At 42.9% G+C, this 17,477-nt stretch overlaps 5 protein-coding genes across 5 annotated transcripts; all 5 read right to left on the minus strand.

Moving 5' to 3' along the window:
• Positions 1-230: 230 nt before the first annotated feature.
• LSM04_000911 (uncharacterized protein) lies at positions 231-1,115 on the minus strand (the record flags this gene model as incomplete). The annotated part of the gene is made up of 1 exon (XM_067331614.1): positions 231-1,115. The coding sequence occupies one exon, from the start codon at positions 1,113-1,115 to the stop codon at positions 231-233; it is 885 nt and encodes a 294-aa protein (XP_067193010.1).
• A 393-nt stretch (positions 1,116-1,508) lies between these two features.
• Positions 1,509-2,387, minus strand: LSM04_006109 (uncharacterized protein; the record flags this gene model as incomplete). The annotated part of the gene is made up of 1 exon (XM_067331615.1): positions 1,509-2,387. The coding sequence occupies one exon, from the start codon at positions 2,385-2,387 to the stop codon at positions 1,509-1,511; it is 879 nt and encodes a 292-aa protein (XP_067193138.1).
• Positions 2,388-2,695: 308 nt separating this feature from the next.
• On the minus strand, positions 2,696-4,885 carry LSM04_006366 (uncharacterized protein; the record flags this gene model as incomplete). The annotated part of the gene is made up of 1 exon (XM_067331616.1): positions 2,696-4,885. The coding sequence occupies one exon, from the start codon at positions 4,883-4,885 to the stop codon at positions 2,696-2,698; it is 2,190 nt and encodes a 729-aa protein (XP_067193145.1).
• Positions 4,886-5,605: 720 nt separating this feature from the next.
• Positions 5,606-6,454, minus strand: LSM04_002374 (uncharacterized protein; the record flags this gene model as incomplete). Its single annotated transcript, XM_067331617.1, has 1 exon — positions 5,606-6,454. One exon carries the CDS (start codon positions 6,452-6,454, stop codon positions 5,606-5,608), a length of 849 nt encoding a protein of 282 aa, XP_067193040.1.
• A 5,990-nt stretch (positions 6,455-12,444) lies between these two features.
• Positions 12,445-15,483, minus strand: LSM04_004728 (uncharacterized protein; the record flags this gene model as incomplete). The annotated part of the gene is made up of 2 exons (XM_067331618.1): positions 12,445-12,852; positions 12,892-15,483. 2 exons carry the CDS (start codon positions 15,481-15,483, stop codon positions 12,445-12,447), a joined length of 3,000 nt encoding a protein of 999 aa, XP_067193095.1.
• Between the last annotated feature and the right edge of the window lie 1,994 nt (positions 15,484-17,477).

Raw genomic sequence — 17,477 nt, forward strand, 5'->3', positions numbered from 1 at the left:
CAGAAAAAAAAAACATTTACCAGTACAACCTATCGAAATAGCAGATACAATTGCTACTGCCACCATAGCCGTACCTTACCTATGCACATAAACAAACAAAAAAAAAAAGAGTGAGAAAAAACAATACCAGTCAGAGCCTAAATCAAGTTTTGCGATGTAACAGCTATGATAAAATGTCGAAAATAAAATATTCAATGATTAAGAAGTAAAAGAATAATAATAATGTCAGACTAAAGATCATCATCAGCTATATCATGCATCAACTTACCAGCTCGTATTCTTCCAATTATATGATAATCACCAGGATCCTGCAGTAGCATCTCATTTCCATTTTTCCATGAGAACCGCAGCACACGGGAGTAATTCTTTCCCTCCCAGTATTTATTATCAAAGTTTTGTTCGGCTATATACACCAACTGTGGCTGTACATGTTCCTTCTGCATTTCACGCAGCTGTGCCTCTCCACCGGCCGTCTCCACATCATCCTCCACGTGAACAACAACGGCGGCATGTCCATCAGGGAGATCACGTTCTGGGTTCGGCAACCACACCACAACATCTGCAAACCGTGGGGCAAGCCGTTTCCGTTCTTTTGCCGTTTTTACCGCTACGAAGTTTGCAATTTGTAGTGGTTCATACGTCCGTGGTTTCTCGCCATTCCCGATGCCCAGAGGATTGTAAAAGAACTTTGACCCCCATATCTCTTGTGTTACGCCGGTGTCGGGGAAAGTGACGCCTTTCGTGTGGAAAAGAAACCGAGAGGCGTACTCCGCTGCGGACCACTGTGCTCCTGAAATAAAATTCCCCTGCTGACCATCACTGTGGGGTAAAAACACATCTGGGAAACCAAAGCGTGTGATGACGATTTGATTAGATCTATGACTGCGGTGACAGTTACTATATGCTGGAATATCATGGGCCATCCCAAGAAAGGTACCAAACTCAGTAGTGCAATGGGCAAGTGGATCAAAGCGGGGATCCTTTCGCGAAAAGTGAGTGTTACCATGATGATGACGGCCACTGAAGATATTGGTGTGGGATACCAGTATGTAGTACACTGTTAAGAGGAGTAAGAGTACCCCAACAGTGATTTGAATGGTCAATTTATTTACCATTGGAGGCATAATATATACTATGTTGGCTATTTTATATTTTATTTTTTGAATTTTTTTTTACTTTTACCAAGAGAAACAGAGGGAGAGAGAGAGAGGTGTATTCCGGAATGCACAAGAGAAAAAACAAAAAAAAACTCCAGATTACTTGCATTATTACACTCATAAAACAAAAAAAAACATTTACCAGTACAACCTATCGAAATAGCAGATACAATTGCTACTGCCACCATAGCCGTACCTTACCTATGCACATAAACAAACAAAAAAAAAAGAGTGAGAAAAAACAATACCAGTCAGAGCCTAAATCAAGTTTTGCGATGTAACAGCTATGATAAAATGTCGAAAATAAAATATTCAATGATTAAGAAGTAAAAGAATAATAATAATGTCAGACTAAAGATCATCATCAGCTATATCATGCATCAACTTACCAGCTCGTATTCTTCCAATTATATGATAATCACCAGGATCCTGCAGTAGCATCTCATTTCCATTTTTCCATGAGAACCGCAGCACACGGGAGTAATTCTTTCCCTCCCAGTATTTATTATCAAAGTTTTGTTCGGCTATATACACCAACTGTGGCTGTACATGTTCCTTCTGCATTTCACGCAGCTGTGCCTCTCCACCGGCCGTCTCCACATCATCCTCCACGTGAACAACAACGGCGGCATGTCCATCAGGGAGATCACGTTCTGGGTTCGGCAACCACACCACAACATCTGCAAACCGTGGGGCAAGCCGTTTCCGTTCTTTTGCCGTTTTTACCGCTTTCAAGTTAGGCAACTCTACAGCCTCGTACTGGCGATTTCGCCCATCAGCTCCACTAAACTCTATTGTTGACCAAAATTCCCCGACATCTAGTGCGTTATAGGAAAAAATCAAACCCCGCATAAGGTAGTAAAAGCGGGTAATGTACTCTGCAGCATCCCAGCAGTTACCAGTGGATAGTTGTCGCTGATTTCCAATATGAAAAGGCTCTTTTCGAATTTCATGCGGTAATGCCAGTGTAACGTAGGCCCGTGCCTCAGACCTCCATCGTCGGTGACAGTTACTATACGCTGGAATACCACTAGCGACACCCAGAAGTGTATCATACGGAGTACTACAGTCCTTTAGTACACGGTAAGAAGATCGTCTCTGCGGTGGCGCCTCAAGACCAAAGAGAGGGATACGCCTTCCACTACTGTTGATTAAATAAATGAAAAGTATCACTATAAGGAATGCTGGCAGCATACGCCGGAGGACATGTCTGTTTCCTGAGACCGCCATGAGAACTCAGCTCTAGGGGGAGGTTGGTGATAAAGGGTATAGATTCTAAATTGGGAATACCAAAAAAAAAAAAAAAAAAAAAAAAAAAAAAAAAAAAACGAAAAAAAACGGGGGAAAAAAAGAACAGGAATAAAGAAAAAAAGGTTTTATTATTATTAACTAGAGAATATTGCAAAGTTTATGCGGTTTCCCTTCTGTAGAAATCAAAAATTACGATAATAATACATATTTTACGCTTGGCATATTGCACCATTATGCAAAAAATAAGAATAAATAAATAAAGAGGAAGGATGCGATACTCCTTTGTCCTAGTAGATGCAGAGGCAATCACATCCCATGGGGCAACAGCGTACATTAGAGTCATCCCACCAAGCAAGAATATGGTCAACGTGCCCACCATGACCACAACGAGAACACTGAAGTGTGATACACCCATCCTCATTTCCACAAGACAATGGTGAGTCACCTTTATCGACAGTCCCAACGGTATTATTTCCACACTTAATACCACTACCAATATTAGAAGAAGAACAACAGCTACTACTAACACTATTATCAACACCACCATTATCACTATGATCATGAACACCAATCTCTGTTGGAAGATGCGGAAGCGGAAGCCTGCAGACGGCACACTCAGTAATAGGTGGGTGACCCGTAAGGACAGAGGAATTATTTTGCATCTTTACTTTCCTATTACTGTTACTGGACGAATGGGAGCAGCTGCCAACACCTCTTCCGTCAGTGTTACCATCAGAGATTGGTTTGTATGGAAAATTCAAATACGGTTTTGTATCACAATATAGATTTTCTATCGCTTTTTTTGCAATTTCAGCTTCCCGGAACTGAATGGGTGAATCAACAATAGAAAATACTGTTGACACAAGAGAAACACATCGATGTCCTTCAACTGGATCAATCAAAAGTGAGGCAAGATCCAATAATATTGGACGATCATTCAATAGTGATGGAAGTGTAAAGCAACAAATGGCCACTCCTGCCCAAAATGGTTGCTGCAGCAGTTGAAGTGCCTTCACAACTTCATGTAAAGCCGGTGCCAAGAGTTGCACAGTGTACAATGATGGTGCATGTGGTGATGCTCCCTTTACGAGTTGACGTAACATTCGAAAAGCATTTAATACACCATGAAGTTCTTTTCTTCCTCTACAAATACGAATATTTTTCTTTAATGCCGTAGCAGGATCTTCTGCACAAAGGCAAACATCATTCATACGATAAATTTCTGTATGTAAAAGATTTTTTGGTACCACCAATGAGGGTAACACTTCATTTATTCCATTACTAGAGAAAGATGTAATATGAAGTACTTGCCACTGATGTCGACGATCATGATGATGCCGATGCTGGTGGTTACGTTGATTACCATATTTATGAACCTCTGTAAACTCCACAGAACTGGAAACAGTAGCAGAAGTTGAAGTTGCAGCAGGTGTATTAGTATTAGTATTAGTCTGCAATGATGATGATGATGAAGATCCTGGGAATCCAGATTGTGTTGGGTTAAACAAATGCATTTTATTTTTACTCGTTTCATTTTTACTAGAATGTATATTTTCAACAGGTTTTTTAGCTTGTGTAGTCGTCTTTTTCTTAAGACGTCCAAATCCCCACATAAGTACTTTACCTTGTGGGGTAAATACAGCTGCGAATCCACGTTTTGGTAATTGACCTCTATTTCCTCCTCCTACTCCTTCCAAAAAATGTGTTGCATGACTCGAGTGCATAAATCCACCACTACCCTCATCTTCTGTTGCGGCCATATTTCCAATAGAGGCTATACCATGCAGCATTTGATGACTTGCTGGCGCAATACATCCATCATCTAACTCCAATGACATCCACCAATTACAAAGAAAAGCAAAATCAAATAGAAACTTTGGTACTGGTATAGTACCATCACTACTTTTTTTTTCTAATCTTCCAGAGGCCTCATTTAAGGAGCTTGTAGACCCTGGCAACATTACCTGTGGTGAAAGTTCCCTGTTAACACCACGAGACATAAAAGAATAGTAATCGTTATGTTTATTCGTATCAGGGGCGCATGTCGCTGAATATGATGTGGCAGATGAGGATGATAAGCGTGACACAACTTCTTCTACAAGAAATGACCGTAATCTAACGCGAAGACGTACATTATCTTCACATCTATTACCATTTCTACCTGTATTACAATCTTTATCAAAATGCCAAGCGCATGTTTCTGTTGGGTATGAGGGACCAAATAGAACTTTCCACTCCGCACACACCACAAAATGGGATGAGTTTGCGTCGGTGATTCGACTGCTTACAAAAGCTCGTTCAAGCAGAATCGTTACAGTGTAAGTTCCCGTCTGATCTCGAAAAGGACCACATAGTGTTGCGAAGCGTTCTAATCCATTAAGTGAGGGTGTACCCTTCGCGGCAAAACTACTGTAGAAGAAAGAAGCAAGTTGTCTAGCGAGTTCGACATCCTGCTTGACCGCAGCAAAGGATAACATGCCTTGTTTTTAATTTTCTTTTCTTTTTTATCTACTGCAAAACACTTAGTAAGTAGACCTATTTTTTTTTTATTCCCTTTCCCTTTTCACCTCTTGTACGAAAGACTAGAAATAAAACAGAAAGGATAATAAAAAAAACACACACACATAACGAATGAGAACAAAAAATAATAAAAGCAGCGAAAAAAAAAAATAAAAAGAAACCCGGAAGAAAGAAATTAACTGACGAAGAAAAAAAAATTGCAGAGAAGCAACTAAAAATACCAAATCTTCTTTGTTGTAAGCCTGAACTTTTTTTTCCGTTGACTGTACGTCCAATCTCTCCTGCCATACGTCTCGCTTTTTCCCTAACTAACACCATCATCACACCTTGAATCATAAGACCCGCCCCCTTTTCTTTTTTTTTCTATTCGCTATTTTCGTTGATTAGCCCCTTGGCTTAAGTGTACAACCCCTTTTCTTTGTTGCAGTTCACTCTCCTTTTCTCTGACACACACAGAGAGAGAAAGAGAGAGGGAAGCGATCACTGTGTGGGAGTGTACAGCACAACGAATAAAAGAAGAAAAAGAAAAAGGGTGGACATTGCGTCATATTGGAATTTCTAGAGAACAAAGGCAATACAACCAAGTACCGTGTTTTTTTTTTTTGCCTTTCCCATTTTTTTCTTTTTCTTCTTGCTGCTTTCCTTTTTTCATTTCCTTTCCACACTCACCAATGTGATCAAAACTCATCCACCTTGGGCTCTGGCCCATAGTTTAGTTTTTCACCAAATATCGACTTCATCTGCCACGCATCCCGTATTTGCTCATCCACCTCCGGTTCTATAAACCGCCGGAAGAACCACGCCCGCCGCACGGAGACCTGTTTCCAGTAATTGTGCAATCGCACCTGCGACTTTGTGTAGAAGCGGATCACGGACTCCTCCAGCACCTGCAGCATCGCGGGCCCCGCCGCCGAGAAGTACATCTCCTCCGCCTCGAGGGCCGTGACGGGGCGGCCGGCGTTCTTCCGCCGCCCGACTTCCCGCTCCACGCCGGCGTAGACCTCCTCGCGGTACGCCGCCGGGGGTTTAAACTCGAGATCCGTCCAGTGCCCCCCGCTGTACCCCTTCACCTGCGGGAATCGCACGAGGCCCTTCGCGAGCTCCGGCACCTCATCGCGGTTTACGTCGTAGAAGTGCAGATTGGGCAGCCGCTCCGCACTTTGATGGCAGAGGAGCTCAAAGCTCTTGTCCACCGCATTGCAGGCGGTGCAGTTGTTTTGGTGGTATCGTACCACCATCACATCATCACTGTGGGCAAAATACTGCAACTTCTCACGCATCTCAGCTACAGAGGAGATGGGTCGCACACAACGTGTAGGAAAGGTTGTCCAGATGGGATTTAACGTCCTATCATCGTTGGTACTCAGTCCACTACGTATACCAGCACTATTCATCATGAGAGCCTTCATCTTGTGTGAGTGAGACTGATACAACTCAAGCTTCTCACGTCGTTCTCGAATCCCCTCCTTCATCTTCTTTCGGCCTCCCACTGTGGGGGTAGGAGTATCTTCAGTTGGCTCTGTCATGGTGAATTGGCTGTGATTTCTTTTCTTTCTTCTTCTTTATTTTTGGTTTTATTATTTATGTGCTCACCTTGTTTTGGAATACAAAGCCTAAACTAACTATGACGATAAATAATAAAACACACCCACACCCACAGACTAGAAGAAAAATATAGACCAGGATTTACTTTCTGTGAGTGAATGAAAGGAAATTCCCGTGTTTTTCTTTTATTTTGCTCTGCTGTCCCCCACCCCCACCTTCAGATGTTATTTCTCAACAGATGTTAATGCTGAAGAAAAAAGGCGGCGTCTGCAACTTTTATATACCCGCCACAGCAAGCAGCCTAGAGAACAACAACAGTACGATGGAGACCGAGAAAGAAATAGCGATAGCAAAAACAGAAAAAAAAAACAAGGACACAAAGAAGATAGAGATAAAAATGTATCTGAATGAGAGAGATAACAAAAAAGAAGGTAACGAAAAGAACAGGGTAAGCGAAATGACCAAACACACATCAGTCCATTGTGAAGCATTCATCATCAATAACATAATCGGTATTACTATTCTCTTTGCAAGTGCCTTCCATTCGTCTTTAGAGCAGTTGGGAGAACTTGAGAGAATACTGACCCCTTTTCTAACTTTCGGTGGTCAGAATAAATGACACTCTCCACTAGGGCCGCGAAGAGTAAAAACAGCAGCAGTATACATACATACATGCAAACACAAAAAAACAACAACACACACACAGGTACAACATATACACAGACATATATATATATATATATATTGTCAGCTTGCGATAAGAATGATTGAGTCTTATTGACTTTTATATCTTGTATGGGTTTAACTACTGGAAATATTTTTACTTCTTTTTATTCCTAACAGTGTGTCAATAGTAAGTTTCTGAAAAGAAAATAGTAGGTTTTTAAGGTAAGTAAGATCACACCAGAACAACCATTCAGCCTTATACAACACTAGAGTGAAGAATTTGCACTAAGGCTTTCAAGGATTTTGTGCGCCGATATGGTCCATTAGAATTTTCCTTTGATTTGAGACCTGCGGATATGCCGCAACACACTTTTCATGTTGACAGTACTCTAACTTTAGACGGTGATACTCTCAAATTAAAAATGGAACCAAACAACTTTATGGACTGGGAATCCGTGTGCCTGTCCATTATTGGTTTTATAATGCCTCGAAATCAAAATTTTCTACAAATTTTCGAGACGACAAATAACTTATTCGGGGCGGAATGGGCCGCACTGGGAGAGCAAGCTCTAAGGCTTCATCAAGAATATAACAGCGCCCGAGCACATTTAGAACACGAAGCTTTTCGGGCAAAGCAAACCGCTAATATACAACTCCGGGAATTACAAAATCAACTGGCACAGATGCATCAACAGGCTAACACGCAAGCCCTACTGGCAGCATCCCACACACAATTAAACCAAACGCTTGAAGAACTACGACAGCTGCAAAATCAGCATGCTGCCACACAAGCGCAATTAAAATCAGCGCTGGAAAACTACAATCAAACGGAACAACCGTCTGTTCTGGGTGAAACTAAGGAACCAGAGATATCACCACCGCAAGGTAGAAATATAACAAGCTGGGCAGGGAAACCAGCGCCCGATTTGCCGGAAAATGAGGAACACCCAAAGTTGGGTCTTCGGGGAATCCAGGAACGCCGCCAACCAACGTGGCTTGAAAGCAGCCGACCTATAGAAAAAATACGGACCTTTGATGGACTGATGGAATTTTTGATGGATACATCACCAACGGAAGTTGTGGCGGCTTATCGGCAACTTTTTCCCAGACTGGTTAATCCCGCTCCTTTTTATCAAGATGCATGGGATATGTTCATACAATGGCTGGACTCCTTTCGTAACGAGGGGATTTCAGAGCAGCTCGTCCATATGGGACGACAGGTATATACACACCTCCGACTAATTCAGGCTGCAAAAGATCACCCAGGCGTGAAGATAACCGCATTACGAGAAGCTTATGAAGAGCCTTGGCAAAAGGAAGATCCAATCGCGCAAGCCGTGAATAAGTTAAAACGGAAACAGTCATTACCATCGCCGAGCAAGGCTCGGTGTTTCAGATGCGGTCGCATCGGACATTACAGCACAACGTGCCGTGTAAACGCGTACGGAGAACCATTTAAACCAAAAAACGATTACCGGCCACGGAAACAGTGAATACCGGGGCCCGGGCAAATAGGATACCAAAAGAACGTCAGGACGCAAGACTGGTCGCATCCCCTCAACACCGTGGTTTTCTTTCGAACACATATTCAAACAGTTACACAGAAGATTATAACAGGCAATATACAAGATCAACACGCAACACGACAACAATTACAAGAGGTTTTCTCATCCGATACACTCCCTCCAGGGACAAAATCCATAAACGATATAACTTTAATTCCATCGCGCTCTCACGACCCGTACATCGCGGCGCTGGCTTCAGAGGCCAACCGCATCGCAAAACACATGTGGACCCGCACAACCTGGGAACAGAGGGGTTCAATACTGCGCAGGTTCATAGAGTTCGTGGTAAAACACAATTTAGAGGTACAAGAAGAAAAAATTCCACTTTTTATAGTAAGTTTACAACTGGCAAAGAGCAGCGCGATCCAATACACGCGTACCCTAATTACCGTGCTAGCATCGGCCAGAACACCCACACAAATGTTTCTAATGGTTTTACGGAAGACGGCGGCACAGGACCCGTTAAAACAAGCACGCCCCATGTTAATATGGGAATTAGATATGATAATCGTTACTCTGACAAAGGAAAAAGATTGGGTGGCATTACGACTGGCGTGGGTTACAGCCAGCCGATGGGGAGAAATAGCACAACTCCAGAAACAAAATTTCGTGCCACACAATCAAGATACCAATGCCATAATAGTGGATTGGGCGGCACTGTCAAAAACATTCAAGAGCGACCCTCACAGAGCAGCAAGATACGTGGTAATCGCAGGTGCGGACGCACGACGCGTCAAGGAAACCATAAAAGGAATGACAAGCGGCGAAAAGCTAACGACACTAACCAAAAAAGACATGGAGAATATTCTTCGACCGTATGGAGTGGCAGCTCACTCCATAAAGAGAGGAGCGCTAGCACACGCCGCGGCAGCAGTGATCGAACACGATCTCGATCCACGATTAATAACACAGTTAGTGAAACACGCAGACCTCATGGAACTCCCACGCAGCACGGTGTGATACTTAGGCCATTGGGCCGCAACAATAAACAAGTCCGCACACTTGACATCATTGATGTAAAAGAATTAGAAAAATGGGCTGCAGAAAAATGGGAATTACCAGAATTAACAACGCAACATCTCTGCGCCCCTTTCAAAGGGCATAATATACCGCAACGATCACACCGAACCAGTGTGGCGACAAAAGAAGACGAAACACAATTACCGTTGCAACAAATAGACGTAGGTACACTTTTCACCCAATGGATAAGAGACCGCCTCAACCATAAGGCCAGGAGGCATTGGGATGAGGTGTGGCACATTATGCAGAAACCCGAATTATACGCCAAACGGCTTGAATCCAACTTACGAAATAATAACGCTGATGCGCAGCGTATGAAGGAAGCAGGCGTTATTTGTACAGCTTCATTACATCCAGCTAAAGGTTGGGTGGGCCCGTTTGCGGTGGTGGAGGACAAACCCTCCGGACAAAGAATAAGTTTTATTGCGTGGCCGAGAGAAAAGAATGACAAGGATGATTATGAGGCCGATGTTCCTCTCGCGCATATTTCAAAGTATCTGGATGTGGTTTACGATGAAACGGCAACATTATTTGATTTAAAGGCATCATTTTTCCAGGTGGCCTTACCAATTAAGATGCGGGCAAGTTTCCGTTGCCGCACGGAATCAGGGGAACTCGTTGAGTTCACTCGCCTTCCCATGAGCTATAAATGTAGTCCTGAGATTATAAATACCATTAAAAGAGTTTTGGCTGGAGATCCAGAATTGGTATTGCCACAATATGCAGCACCAGAAGGTTTACACTTACATGTATGGATTGATAACATCCGAATAAGTGGTCCACATCAGAAGGTGGATGCTTGGGGAAAGACAATTCGGAAGAACATGCAACAATGCGGCGCCACCATTGGAGAACAGAAGCTCAACACTAAAGAATATGATTTCATAGGCGTACATTTCAATCACAAAGACAACACGGTGTCTTTAAGTGAGAAAACAATACAGAGATTGCAGCAGGCTCCTTCACTGGATAACACGACAGTCGAAGAACTGGAGAGCACAGTTTCGCGTATGCTGTATGCGGGTGGGGTAAGGGGTGCAGCTCTTTTCCCTTATTATTTCTTCTTGAAAATCGTACGTCGACGTTTATCTCGTTTAAATCGAGGATTAATACGGCCACAAGACCCGGCAAATTTATCACCAACTGCAAAGGACATCGGACAAAGTTTGCTCAACACATTGTTAATGAACGACCCGGTTCATCCTCCACAAAAGTTGCCCTCCACGGCAACACTCGGCACTGACGCCTCCATGTACGGATGGGGGGCGCTGTTATTCAAAGCTTCAGGGGCGTTTTGGCCGCGGTCGGTGCTTGGAACGCACACCCCATATGATATCTCAAGCGGAGGCACGAGCAGTTCATCTCGCTTTACGCGGTTTTAAAACACATCTACACGGTCCCGTGGATATTTGCGTGGACAATACAACCGTCATGCATATTATGCAAAAAGGAAACACACATTCACAAGCTTTGGTGAAGGAAGCTGACGCCATCGACAGAGTTTTGCGCTCGCACGGCATAAGAGCAAAGTGGTGTTATGTAGCTTCAGAGCAGAACCCGGCGGACGGCTTATCTCGAGGTAAAACAGTCCACTCAGTAGACGTAGCGAAGGGGTGGAACTTGCGATGGGGATAGCGGGCGGCGGGTTAAAAGGGCATCTCAGCACTTCCTTTTCGTCAGTTTTTAGGATTCTTTAATTAATAAATATCTGGTACAATTTCAATTTATTGTTTGTATTTTTTATACGATATGGGGTTACTAGTGGTAGAGTTAAAATGCACTGTTTTCTCTTGTTTCTTCTTTTCTCTTTCATAGGTGAAGTAAGGCTAAGATTATTCATATATATATATATATATATATATATATAGATATCTATATATATATATATACATATATATGATTTTGTGTAAATATTCTTCACACGTGAAACACAAAGCAAAAAGTAATTAACAAGAAACAGCAGAGAAGGAAAATTTGAAAAAATAAAATGATCGTGGTAAAAAGATGTGTATTGGAAAAACTAGTAACTTCATTTTACAACAATAATAACAAAACAAACAAAGTCTCTTTCCTTTCAAATTTCTTTCTTTTTCGGGTTCGCTTTCTTCTTCACCGGTAATTCCTATCTGCACTTTCCATTCAATTTCCTTTTCTCAGAATTCCATAAATAACAACGTTAGATAACTCCCCCTTATCTTTCATTCTCACATCCTCTGTTTTTTTTTCTCCTACTTTTCCCAATACGGTCATTAGCAAAGGTAGTGGTTTTCACATCATTTGCTCCCTTTCATTCTTTCTTCCTCTTCTTTCAATCAGTCAGTCAGTGAAACAAATTAACTCTATCGTCGTCTTTCTTCACCTGCACTGCGTCTATATATGTCTCACCTGCTATACATAAGTTTTTTTTTTGCATTGCCTGCCTTTTAGAATGACACCATTGTCACCCCAACCCAATTTGCAATTGTATCATATTCCCTGTCATTTTTCAACCCTTACAAACACAGCGATAACCACACACATATCCATGTACGTATAAAAACAGGCATATATTTTTGTTTTACATTGTTTTTTTTTCCTCTGTGGAAAAAAAAAAAACCCACAAAAAAAAGTCATATACATACATATATGCTCTTAAATAATGTTATATATATGTTTTTTTTTTTGCTCTGTCTCCGGGTTTACATTACTTCTGTACGTGACTAGTACAAACCATTCTTTTTCTAAAGTTCATTCTCACTGTCTATCTCTGCCTTTTTGACATCATCCAGGCTTATCTCTTTTGAGGTGCTCAAGGAGTCAGAAAGTGAAGAGGAATGGGAAGAGGTAGAAGTAGAAGCAGCAGCAGTCTTTCCTACCATATCTGGTACCTCATTAATTTCTTGAGCAGAATCCATCTTCTCGCTCTTTGAGTCAGAGATACTGCTCTTGCTGGAAACAGAGCTCGCCTCGGAGGCTTTCTTCTGCACTACTCCAGCTGACGGTGTTCCCTCATCCTCAAAGTCATCATCATATTCATCTTTGGCGCTCTCAGAACCCTCTGCTTGGTGTCCCTTTACAGATTCTCGTTCCTCTTCCTTCACAGAGGATGCGGATGCCTCAAATTCATCGTCATCGTACTCATCTTTCTTCTGCTCCTCTTTGGGCTATTGGCTGTGGAGTTCCTTGACCGACTCCTCTTTGGCGCTCTCAGAACCCTCTGCTTGGTGTCCCTTTACAGATTCTCGTTCCTCTTCCTTCACAGAGGATGCGGATGCCTCAAATTCATCGTCATCGTACTCATCTTTCTTCTGCTCCTCTTTGGGACTCTCAAAGCTTTGGCTGTGGAGTTCCTTGACCGACTCCTCTTTGGCGCTCTCAGAACCCTCTGCTTGGTGTCCCTTTACAGATTCTTGTCCCTCTTCCTTCACAGAGGATGCGGATGCCTCAAATTCATCGTCATCGTACTCATCTTTCTTCTGCTCCTCTTTGGGACTCTCAAAGCTTTGGCTGTGGAGTTCCTTGACCGACTCCTCTTTGGCGCTCTCAGAACCCTCTGCTTGGTGTCCCTTTACAGATTCTTGTCCCTCTTCCTTCTTCACAGAGGATGCGGATGCCTCAAATTCATCGTCATCGTACTCATCTTTCTTCTGCTCCTCTTTGGGACTCTCAAGGCTTTGGCTGTGGAGTTCCTTGACCGACTCCTCTTTGGCGCTCTCAGAACCCTCTGCTTGGTGTCCCTTTACAGATTCTCGTTCCTCTTCCTTCTTCACAGAGGATGCGGATGCCTCAAATTCATCGTCATCGTACTCATCTTTCTTCTGCTCCTCTTTGGGACTCTCAAGGCTTTGGCTGTGGAGTTCCTTGACCGACTCCTCTTTGGCGCTCTCAGAACCCTCTGCTTGGTGTCCCTTTACAGATTCTCGTTCCTCTTCCTTCTTCACAGAGGATGCGGATGCCTCAAATTCATCGTCATCGTACTCATCCTTCTTCTGCTCCTCTTTGGGACTCTCAAAGCTTTGGCTGTGGAGTTCCTTGACCGACTCCTCTTTGGCGCTCTCAGAACCCTCTGCTTGGTGTCCCTTTACAGATTCTCGTTCCTCTTCCTTCTTCACAGAGGATGCGGATGCCTCAAATTCATCGTCATCGTACTCATCTTTCTTCTGCTCCTCTTTGGGACTCTCAAAGCTTTGGCTGTGGAGTTCCTTGACCGACTCCTCTTTGGCGCTCTCAGAACCCTCTGCTTGGTGTCCCTTTACAGATTCTCGTTCCTCTTCCTTCTTCACAGAGGATGCGGATGCCTCAAATTCATCGTCATCGTACTCATCCTTCTTCTGCTCCTCTTTGGGACTCTCAAAGCTTTGGCTGTGGAGTTCCTTGACCGACTCCTCTTTGGCGCTCTCAGAACCCTCTGCTTGGTGTCCCTTTACAGATTCTCGTTCCTCTTCCTTCTTCACAGAGGATGCGGATGCCTCAAATTCATCGTCATCGTACTCATCCTTCTTCTGCTCCTCTTTGGGACTCTCAAAGCTTTGGCTGTGGAGTTCCTTGACCGACTCCTCTTTGGCGCTCTCAGAACCCTCTGCTTGGTGTCCCTTTACAGATTCTTGTCCCTCTTCCTTCTTCACAGAGGATGCGGATGCCTCAAATTCATCACCATACTCATCCTTCTCTGAGAGTTCCTTCTCATACGGATCATCTTTCTGTATCTCTTTATCTTGCTGTTTTTGGCCATCATTATTCTGAGATGATGGGAAGGAAGAATATGACGAAGATGGGTTGCTAGCTGTATCCTTTTTGCTACCAGTCGATAATACCTCTGACTCTTCCTTTTCCCCGGGCTCTTTGACCTGTTCATGGAGTGAGGAAGCTGATAACGATGAAGTGGAGGTTGAATGGGATCTGGTCTGTGCGTGAGGCGCAACAGACTTTTCTTCCTCCGTATTTTTCACTTTTTCTTCTTCTTTCTGGTCCTTTTCTACCAAGGATCCACGGAGTGAGGGTTTTGATGCATTTTGCGGCGAATTCCTCTTTGCACCTGGAGCCGCCTGCTCCTTTGTGTCTTCGTGAGTAGCGGCAGCTGGAGCTGTTTTGTCTCCTGTTGCAGCTGCCTCGTACTTGCGGCGTGGGGCTCTCTTGGCGTTACTGCTGGCACCACCAGTGGATGGTTTGCTCAACGGTGGGTGTGGACGACGTCCGCGTGCGGAGTTTGATTGTTGTCGTTGCTTTTGGTACGGTTGGATGTGGTGTGGGTAATCATCCTCATCGTCCGTGTTGTTATTGTTCTCTTCATCTGCCTGTCGCCGCTGTGACTGATACCCTTTTCGTGATGAAAGTTCCTCCAGTTCCCGCTGCCGCCGTTCCTCAAATCGCCGTCGTGCGGCTTCACGCTTTTGCCTTTCGATTCGCCGCTGCCGCTGCGCCTCCCGGCGGCGCTCTGCCAACTCGCGGATGAGCATCTCCCGTCGTGCCCAGTATGGGGCGAGGTGCGGGTCCTCGAGGTCGTTGTACGGCGGGAGATACCGCTCCTGCACGGGGCCGAGGGAGAACTCGACTTCAGCGCCATAGCGGCGGCGGCTGGCGGAGCGGTGTCGGGATTGATTGTGGTGGGTGGGTGTGTTGCCCGCCGTTCCCGGGGCGGAGAATTTGGTCAGTTGATAACTGCTGCCATCACGCGGGGTGTATGTGCTGTTGTTGTTATGGTGATTTTGGTATTGGCTGGAGCTGCTGGGTCCATCCTGGCCACGTGTGGCGGTTTTAATGAGCGGCAGGGTCTTGGACATGCGACGGTCACCTTGCTGGTGTGACGGTCTGTTGGCTTCCTTCGCCTTTTTGTTTTTTTTTCCTCTTCCTTCTCTTTTCCCACCCCGTGTTTCTTTCTCTCACTTACCTATCGATGTACTCGCCTTCAACCGGCGTAACTCTCCTCAATCACTTTTATCTTTGGGTCTCTGTCCAGGCGTTTGCGCACCTGCTGCTATCTATCTAGTGCTCGCTTCCTTTCTTTTTTTCTATATAAATGGAGATGCATGTGTGTGTATGTGATCGCAGTTTGCGGGATACACGCAGAAAAGGACGCAGATAGAGAGAAAAAGGGTAAAAAGAATGAGAAGTAGATGGGGGAGGAAAAATGTAAGCATCAAAATATAAAAAAAAACAATATCAATAAGAAATTTTAATAGTAATATCAACAGGATGAAAAGTTGCTGATCATATATATATATATACGCATGTATCGAATACGGACGTGGTGTTTACCGCACGAAAATATCACTACCTACACAGTATGATATTCATAAATAAGTGGACACCGACAACGAAAATGAGATCTCACCAAGAATATTAAGACAAAAATAACAACATAATATATATATATATATATATATATATATATATATATATATATATATAATATTATATTTCCATGTATGTTTTTGTCCCCTTTTTTTTTCCCAACACTTCACAGAGACCGGCACATCAAAATAACTGTGTACGCGTTCCTGTACATGAGAGAGAAAGAAAGAACACACACACACATTGAGAGTAAGGAGAAGATTCGAAAATACACCGTGAAAACGCCACATCGCAAACGCAAGACCAAAAATAAAAAAAATTACGAAAAGAACCAAGATCCTTTTGCTTTCTGCCATGGATTATATTGTTATTCTTCTTGCGTTAACGGACACAATACTTTCTCTTCCCCATTATCGTCCTTTTTTTTTAGACCGTCCCTGTCCTGTATTTTTTTTCAAATCTGTTTCGCTATTGGCGTGTTTCCCTCCCCCTATTTTTTTTTTTTGCCTCTACACCACTCCTCTCCCTACCCTCCCGCTTTAGAACTACATATACACAACTGCACCTCATATATATATATATATATATATATATATATATATATATATATATATATATGTCATAATATATAAAATACATACAAAATATCCCTCCGTTTTCTTGTTACTATTGTTCCCATTATTTGTAATTTCTTTTCACTCCAATTCTCGTATGCCGCGTCCTTCGAAAAAAAAAAAAAATGCCCCTTCTGCTGAATTCTGTTTTCTTTTTTCCTTTAATAATACTTCTCTTGCGGTAAATACAAATGAAGATTGATACACGCGGCACCCACCCACCCACACAAAAAAAAAAAAAAACAATTTCTTTCCACCACCACTAGTAGTACTAGTAGTAATAACAGTATTACTAATATGTAGTTCTCAACAGGAATAGCAAAGCAGCAGAAAGACGCACGCAGAGCTAGGAAACAAAGCGAAAAACAAAAAAAAAAAAAACGAACAAAGAAACAATAAACACATATCCGAGCGAACAACAACAAAAAAGAAGCGTGTGTAAAAAAAAAGTAAAAAGAAGAAATCAGCACATTCAGTTTTGTGGGAAGTCCCGCTCAAATAAGAAAAATACGGAAAAAAAACAAAGAAAAAAAGGGGGAGGAGGAAAGGAATAGAAACAAAAAAAAACGATTAACTGCATACCCATGTCCACACGTGGGAACTGATAGGGGACGAAAAAAAAAAGAAAACAACGAGAAAGAAAGCAGAGATGAAATAACCATAAATACATTATATTCGTTCTGAAAAACGTAAAGAAAAAAAAAGGAAAGAAAAGCCACTTTTTCTTGTAAATTTTACTTCCCCTCGTCATTTTTCTTCTTTTAGCCATTCTCCTACATTTCATTATCAACCCCACTACTCTTTTCCTCTTTTTTTTTCGATCTCCTTACTGGCAATACTGATTGAAGAAACGTCGAGGGGCAATCTTT

The sequence above is a fragment of the Trypanosoma melophagium genome (assembly GCF_022059095.1).
Source record: "Trypanosoma melophagium isolate St. Kilda chromosome Unknown ctg18segment0, whole genome shotgun sequence".
NCBI classification, from domain to species: Eukaryota; Euglenozoa; class Kinetoplastea; order Trypanosomatida; family Trypanosomatidae; genus Trypanosoma; species Trypanosoma melophagium.